The 7991-nt window shown below is 41.6% G+C and overlaps 1 protein-coding gene across 2 annotated transcripts; it reads left to right on the top strand.

Annotated features, from left to right (window-relative positions):
- The first annotated feature begins 861 nt into the window (after nt 1-861).
- LOC309710726 (inosine-5'-monophosphate dehydrogenase 1a-like) lies at nt 862-7577 on the top strand. Of its 2 annotated transcripts, XM_082540444.1 has the most exons (17): nt 862-1078; nt 1215-1705; nt 2375-2473; nt 3487-3535; nt 4176-4277; nt 4393-4467; nt 4603-4809; nt 4991-5078; nt 5168-5367; nt 5568-5658; nt 5756-5851; nt 5950-6093; nt 6191-6332; nt 6409-6552; nt 6638-6721; nt 6962-6978; nt 7090-7577. In XM_082540444.1, the coding sequence occupies exons 2-17, from the start codon at nt 1470-1472 to the stop codon at nt 7191-7193; spliced, it is 1878 nt and encodes a 625-aa protein (XP_082396570.1). In that variant the 5' UTR covers nt 862-1078; nt 1215-1469; the 3' UTR covers nt 7194-7577. The 2 variants fall into 2 exon arrangements, with proteins under 2 accessions (XP_082396570.1, XP_082396571.1); XM_082540445.1 differs by lacking the exons at nt 862-1078; nt 1215-1705 and adding an exon at nt 3946-4013 and having other exon boundaries at nt 2421-2473.
- The last annotated feature ends 414 nt before the right edge of the window (nt 7578-7991 follow it).

Genomic DNA, 7991 nt, shown 5'->3' with positions numbered 1-7991 from the left:
TCATTTATTGACATTTTGTTAAACCATACTAATTTAAGAACAAGTCATGAATATGAGGCTTAATAAAAATCTCTGTGCAAAATAAGTTTTGCTTCTTAGCTTTTCAACATTTCTGTTGCATTCATTATACATTGGAGGGTTTGTTTTTTCCTTTATCTGGTGGGAGAATGGGAGCAACTGCGAGATAATGAGAGACTTGCAGTAGATAGATAGATAGAGAGAGAGAGAGAGAGATTCTAAGAGGCTTTTCTAGTTCAATCCCCCTGTAACTGTCACAAGCAGTCAGTCAGTCAGTCACCTGTAGATGATGTTACTGAAAGCACTGTAGGTAGCAAAGTTCCTACTGTTTCTCAATGAACAGTCCAAACAGTTTAACGATTTAAGATTAAAAAGCTCCCACAGCAGCCAGAACAGACATTTCAAAGATGTTGATCTGCTAAATTTTATTAATTAAAACGTCATAATATAAGAAAGTATTTATAGAACTCTGTTGTTATACTGCCATGATAAATAATAGTGCCACGGTATACAAGCCACTCCTAAATTTAAGTGTGACAAACTAATTAGACAGCATTACGTCTTTAAAAGTTATTCTCTGTCTCATTTCTCAAAGACAGGAAGTTTGTACGTATCCTGGGGTTCGACCTTGTCTCATTCACAGCTCTGTCTACACACACACACACGAACACAGACCGTCACAACATGGTAATCTCCTGTGAGGAAAGTGTTTTCAAGTGTCATCTTGACCCATCCTTCTCTTCCTCGGTACTACTACCTACACTCCACCCAACACCCATCTCACCCCACCCCATTCTGCATTAATGCTCCCAATCCTCTTTGTGGGAGAGTGACGTCTGCTGTCAGAAACAGAGTTAAGCTCAGCAGGCATCAGGAGAATAGAGTAGAGAGAAGCTCCCAGCCGTAGGGATAACCAAGCAAGTTTGGACCTCCAGGGGGATGAATCTCTGCTGCCTACGCAAGGCTTGACTCTCCTCCCCGGGGGCTGCTTGTTCCTTTTGCTGGGGAGAATACAGGAGATCTAAATTTGCTGTGCCACGATAGCGACCTTCATCAACAGGTGGGCAAAAAAAGACTATCCACTGTCTGAGGGCCTTAATGGCCTCCATGGATAAGTGATAACTAACCGGAATACAAACTCAGCCTTGGACAATTTATTTAGGATCTTTTGTTGCTGTTTCTTCTATTTCCTACAGGTTTGTCATCTGCAAGTCTCGAGCGGCACGATAGCTTACTCCCATATCAGGTGTGTCTGAAAGGTGTTTGTGTGAACATGCACTCAAAGCATTGACTGCGTTAGAGTGTGTCTCCCGGGGTTTGCTGAGGCCACTGTTTACTTGCAGCGTGAAGGTGTGATTGTATTTGTGTGTATGAAACAAGTCACAAGTGCTTAAAGAGTGCGTGATAGGTGGTCGGGCACCGTGGAGGTCAGAGCCCTGGATTTCATAGAGATGGAAGGTCATGCTTATGACCGCTTTGGAGATGGAGAAAGGGACAGCTACCTCATTGACTACCGAAGGATTGTTGGAGACATGGAACCAGCACGGCCACGGCCCTCAAACAGAGATGGGGAGCAACCTCACCCGTATGGGGGATATGCCCACCCTGTGCTACATGGACATGGATATGAGACAGCAGCCCAGCGATACAGCGCTACGCGTATTCAAGCTGGGTATGAACCAGAGAGGTCAGTGTCACACTCTCTTAGCAATCTTCGCACGCTGCAACATCACAAGCTTCTATGTGCAGATGTGATATATGAAGCCGTATAACTTGTAAACATTACACTTCCAGTAGCAACTGAGCTGTTTTCACTTTCTAGTTGCATTGGCTGTGCTCATTACAAGCTCATTTATCAGCTACCTGGGCAGCCTACCAAATCCTCTTACCTACTGTACTGCCGTCATAGGTGTATAGAAGGAGTTTCCATTGACAAGGACGGATTCTCTATTGCTTGCGTTTCCTGTCTTCTCTCCAACATTTGTAATAGGATCTAGTTACAGTATGTTTGTAAGTAACAGAGACAGATGAGCCACATGCTTTTTGAAATGGATTCAGAATTTAACTGCTGACTAACCAACCATACCTTTATTTTTAGTAAAAATACACTTTCTCCTAATTTAGGTGCACCTTTTTCAATCAGCTAAAGTGATGGACAGAATAATAAAATATTCACTTAAGTGTATAAAATCTGCAACAAGAACAAATTATTGTAAATTTAAAGCTATATATATGTCTATAATGCTGTTGTCTTTTCATTGGGATACACCAGTATTTCGCTCAGTATTTAGATGTGGTGGTGGCTAACTCATATTCTCAGCTCCACGATGAGTGTGTGTGTGTTTTTAAATTTCAGCATGGCTGACTACTTGATCAGCGGGGGTACGGGTTACGTTCCTGAGGATGGACTCACAGCACAACAACTTTTTGCTATCGGTGACGGACTTACGTACAAGTAAGAAATGCTAAATTTAAAATGAAAAAAACAAAACCCCCAAAACAACCCTCACACACACAAACACATTCATGGCATTGCTTACATGCTGACACAGATCCACATGCACCTAAAGAAACACACATATACACTGTTATGTCATATCTTCCATTAAATCTTTATTAATATCAGCAATGACACATCTGCTCAGGTTTTATTTGGGGGATTATTACGCATAATACTACTTTCAAGGATGAGTCTTGAGTGGTGCTACAGACATTAAAAGCAGTGTCTGTCAGAGAGTGTGTGTGTGTGTGTGTGTGTGTGTGTGTGTGTGTGTGTGTGTGTGTGTGTGTCCTGCACATATCAGTGCTTTAATGGCTGTCAGGGTAGTTTCCTTAATGGGGCTATGTGTAGGGTTTATCAGTGTGCAGAGGATAAATGCAGAACGTTTCAGTGTGCTGCTGACAGATTATTTCTGCTTACTGTCAGCTAATAAAATAAAATAAAATGTTGCCGTGTAGGAGTGACTGCAAAACATATAGTTCACATACACAACTATAAGAGGTAGCTTTACAAGTGTTTTGCTGGTCAGTCAATGTCACTATTAACATTAAATGCTGCTTACCAGTCGCCACAGTGAGGCTGGTTTTGTTTTTTCAGTTAAGTCTTTGTGTGTTTCCTCATGGCAAAAAGTGGTCCTGGCGACACCTGCAATAGCAGGAAGCACTAAAAAGGTGGTGTTGAGTTTGTCAGCACGGTAGCATCGCAACAGTGGAAGATGCACACACAAAACTTTACAGGTGAGTAGCTGAGATCAAAATGAGCGCCGAGTTTGAAGATAGGTGGCATCCAACCCATGAGTGCTAACAACTCATGTGATGATGTAGTGATCAGTGAGAGCTGAGATCAAATCGACGCGCTGACCAGTGCAATGACTGATGTGACCCCACTGAAAAGTGATTTCTAATTTAGTTTGTGCAGTACTTCATAGTCGTCATGATCTTATCTCTCTGTCACCTCTCCCCTTTCAGTGACTTCTTGATCCTCCCCGGTTTCATAGATTTCACTTCTGATGAGGTGGTAAGTGTCATCATACTGTCTAATATATTAAACATAGCCTACTGCTCAAACTTTCTCAGTGTACTGCTCATGTGATGTGATGTAGTTGGGATTAGGGTTCTTCAACATGGGTTATGTCACAACACTAGTTGCTATAATCCCTGTGAGGTTGCTGCTTTGGTGAATGGCAACACAGGAATAGTTTCCTTTGAAAACTGCCACGAGCAAAGTGAGCTAAGTGTGCTTCAAACACAGTGTCCTTTAACTCATTATATTTTATATTGCTGTTATTAAGGTGCTGCTGTAATCAGTCCCTAACTCTTTGTTGTGTTGCTTAGTTAAAGGTGCATGAGCACGGGGTTGTTTATTTGACTTGCACTGTGTTCATCTTTTTGAACTCTGCTGGAACATTAAATTAATTTCATGACTAGATCACATGGGTTATTGCTGGAGAGCAGGTGTTCGAGGAAGCCACCTGGGTCCTTTAAACACTCACCCGGTTAGTACAGCAACTCCACTTCTGATGCGTCCAAACTGGCTCACTGCAGGGCAAATGAGCCAGTTAAGAAATACTTATTTAATTTGCTAAAACGCTTGTTGTAGACCTCAGTGTTGCAGTATAAGGTGATAAATTTGTTTCCAAATGCATTGAACTTTTAAGGATCTAACTTCAGCCCTGACACGAAAGATTACCCTGAAGACGCCTCTCATTTCATCTCCTATGGATACAGTCACGGAGTCATCCATGGCCATCGCCATGGCAGTGAGTACAAACACTGCAGAGTGTTATATACATCACACTTAGTAGCTGAGTAGGTACTGCTCAAATGATGCTTTTCTTCACTTACTTACTCCTGTCTCTAAATGGTTGGTTTCAGCTGATGGGAGGGATTGGAATAATTCATCATAACTCCACTGCTGAGTTCCAGGCCAATGAGGTGCGCAAAGTGAAGGTGAGACAGAAAAAGTCACTGCACACATGTGCTCTAATTAGATTGATGAAATCATTTTTGATCTATGAAGCCCCTAACAGCCATCTGATATGGAAATTAAATCCCACTCGACATTCGTGTTTCTGTTTTTGCTAGAAATTTGAGCAGGGCTTTATTACAGATCCAGTGGTAATGAGTCCCCGTCACACAGTAGGCGATGTGTTCGAGGCCAAGTTACGCCATGGTTTCTCTGGGATCCCGATTACAGAGACTGGCAAGATGGGCAGCAAGCTGGTCGGCATAGTTACCTCCAGGGATATCGATTTTCTTTCTGAGAAGGACCATGACCAACCGCTTGAAGAAGTGAGTGTATTAATGTTGTGGACGATTCTGCAAGAATTTGTATATTTTTGAGAACATAATCTGGTAAACGGTAAATGGACTGATTCTTATATAACACTTTTCTACTCTCCCGGAGTACTCAAAGTAAGAATTATAATATCAAACGAGTGTGTGTGTGGTCACAGTTTATTTTCTGATGCAGGCAATGACAAAAAGAGAAGATCTAGTTGTTGCACCAGCTGGAGTCACACTAAAAGAAGCTAACGATATACTGCAACGTAGCAAAAAAGGTAAAACTTTAAAGAGTAACTCTGCCGTATAGGTAGCAATCATAATTGTGACTGTAGCATATTTGGCCTTTCCTTTCTCATTCTCCCAGGTAAGCTCCCCATAGTTAATGACAACGATGAGCTCGTCGCCATTATCGCTAGGACTGACTTGAAGAAGAACAGGGATTATCCTCTGGCTTCCAAGGACTCTCGTAAACAGCTGCTGTGTGGAGCCGCCATCGGTACCAGGGAGGACGACAAATACAGACTGGACCTCCTCGTGCAGGCTGGAGTCGATGTTGTTGTCCTGGTAAGTTTTGATTGTATTGTAATTAAACTTTTGTTTGATCTGTTATTTGATTCTAATTTTTTATTGGATCACATATAGTCAGCTAAGTCATTGGTCTCATAATAATCACCGGATGAATGAAACTACAGAGTTGGTATGAGTGTTTGACCGATCTTAAGTCATTTTCCCATAATTTTGTTTTATTATTATTATTGTTACAGGACTCTTCTCAAGGAAACTCAGTCTATCAGATTAACACGATAAACTACATCAAGCATAAATATCCCGAACTACAAGTGGTTGGAGGAAATGGTGAGCACCATTTCTTTACTCGGGACTGTCTTCTTGAATTCATCTTCTACATTTGTGCCTTTCTTTGTCACTTTTCTGTGCCTCTGTCTCTCTCTAGTGGTGACAGCTGCTCAGGCCAAAAACCTCATAGATGCCGGTGTGGATGCCCTGAGGGTGGGAATGGGGTGCGGCTCTATCTGTATCACACAGGAAGGTACGATCATACTTAATCATGGGACATAAAAATGTATGAATTTCACTGTATTGAGGATACTTTGCTCCCAACCATCACATTGTGGTCTTGTTTCTCAGTAATGGCCTGTGGACGGCCCCAGGGCACATCAGTGTACAAGGTCGCGGAGTATGCCAGACGTTTTGGAGTGCCGGTAATCGCTGATGGAGGCATTCAAACTGTTGGACATGTGGTAAAAGCTCTTGCCCTGGGAGCATCTACGGGTAAAAGAAAGAAATTTTCTCTCATTTTCTGGAGGCATTAAATTTGTGTGTATACTTGGATTAGTCACTGAACAATTCAGTCTTTTTCCTTCCTCAGTAATGATGGGATCATTGCTGGCGGCAACTACTGAAGCTCCAGGAGAATATTTCTTTTCCGACGGTGTGCGCCTGAAAAAGTACAGAGGAATGGGCTCCTTAGATGCCATGGAGAAAAATAACAGCCAGAAACGCTACTTTAGGTGAGATTTTTACTGGAAAACACTTAATCTGGAAAACTTACCTTGTTAATCATGTGAATTATGTTTGTGTGCCCAGTGAGGGAGATAAGGTAAAGGTAGCTCAAGGTGTTTCGGGGTCAGTACAAGACAAAGGCTCCATTCATAAGTTTGTTCCTTACCTCATTGCTGGCATCCAACATGGCTGTCAGGACATAGGAGCCAAAAGTTTGTCCATTTTACGGTAAGTGTCAAACTGTGCGTCTGTTTAGTGTGAGATTTGTTACGTGAAGGCTTTCGCCAAGTATCCTCCTGTGATCTGTCTCCAGGTCAATGATGTATTCTGGAGAACTGAAGTTTGAGAAGAGGACCATGTCGGCTCAGATGGAAGGTGGCGTCCACGGGCTTCACTCGTAAGTCTGACGTTTGACTGTTTGTTTAAGGTGACCTTTACCCCTCCGCTGCAACCCCTTCTTTCTCCATGTATGTCTTTTTCTTTTCCTGTTTCTGTTGTCTAAACATTTTAATACCAGTGACAGTATGTGAACATGCTGTTGTTAGATATACTTCATTGTTAAGTGTCCATTAATTTACCTTCAACAGTATAAAACTCTCTTATCTTTTTCTCTTTATTACTCATGCTATCATATTAGATATTCTTTTGTGCCATGTAAGTAATCATTACCTCCATCTTCTCCTTTCTTAAAAAAAACCCATCTTCATTTATTTTTCTAACTGTAAAGTTTATGCTTTCCCTCTTTTTTTTCTATTCCACATGTAGTCATGAGAAGCGGTTTTACTGAAACAGGTGGAAGAGGAAACACCCGATCGGGACCCAACGTCCCGACCCCAGCAGCTATGAGCAGATGCACCGGGCGCATGTGATCAGAATGCAACGCATGAAGCTCCTGTGACTTCTACACTCTAAAGTTTAAACAAAACTATTCTGTGACCTTCTGTTCATTGGTGTCCCAGCTCTGACCCCAAAACAACTCTCTTAAAGTTCAAAGAGCCTAAAAGGATCGAGCCAAAGAACAGAGTTTTAGAGGATGGTCACAAACTCTTAATCTGTTGTTCTCCCTCTCAGGTCAAGGTGTAGAGGGAATCCTGTTATTACCTATTCTGTTGTTCCCTTTCAACAAACTTGTCATGATATATCTGCCGAGCTTGATAGAGAGGAGTACAGCCATATATTTCCTTGCTCATTTACTACTTTTACTACCCCTCCCCCCCCTTTTTTTTGTGGGAAATCAAGTAAATAACAGCACACAGAGCTTTAATCACATACTTTTAGTTCTCTTTCTCTCATATATATAACAATAACAAGTGAAGTGTGCTAATAAACACAGAAGAGTAAAATTCTCATAATGTTTTTAGTGCACAGCTTTGTCACTCAAGTCATTTCTTTGATGCGTGTCGGTGAGCTCTGTGCTGCTCTGTCATAGAAGGGACAAGAAAAGCATCAGCCTTAATTTATAAACGAGCACTCCAAATAGGGAGTGCCTTCAAAAAGCAATTTACACTCTCACCTGGAACTTTACTCTTATTTTAATGTTATTGCTTGATTTAAAGGAGAGTATTCACTGTTTTCTTTCATCATTCTCATTTTTATTGTCACTATGCAACCAAAGCTCCACTTAGCTTTATAGTACATGCTGTATTCTCCAAAAATGCTATTTTGCA

Source organism: Aulonocara stuartgranti (assembly GCF_965226115.1).
Source record: "Aulonocara stuartgranti genome assembly, chromosome: 7".
NCBI classification, from domain to species: Eukaryota; Metazoa; Chordata; class Actinopteri; order Cichliformes; family Cichlidae; genus Aulonocara; species Aulonocara stuartgranti.
This window is presented reverse-complemented; position numbering and strand designations above follow the sequence as displayed.

What these genes read in the sequence shown, in the direction of transcription:
- LOC309710726 (XM_082540444.1), top strand. Translation starts at nt 1,470, where the DNA reads ATGGAAGGTCATGCTTATGACCGCTTTGGAGATGGAGAAAGGGACAGC. An exon ending in GAGTCGATGTTGTTGTCCTG is followed by an intron (nt 5,368 to 5,567) that starts GTAAGTTTTGAT and finishes TTATTGTTACAG; the next exon opens with GACTCTTCTCAAGGAAACTC. An exon ending in AAAAGTTTGTCCATTTTACG is followed by an intron (nt 6,553 to 6,637) that starts GTAAGTGTCAAA and finishes ATCTGTCTCCAG; the next exon opens with GTCAATGATGTATTCTGGAG.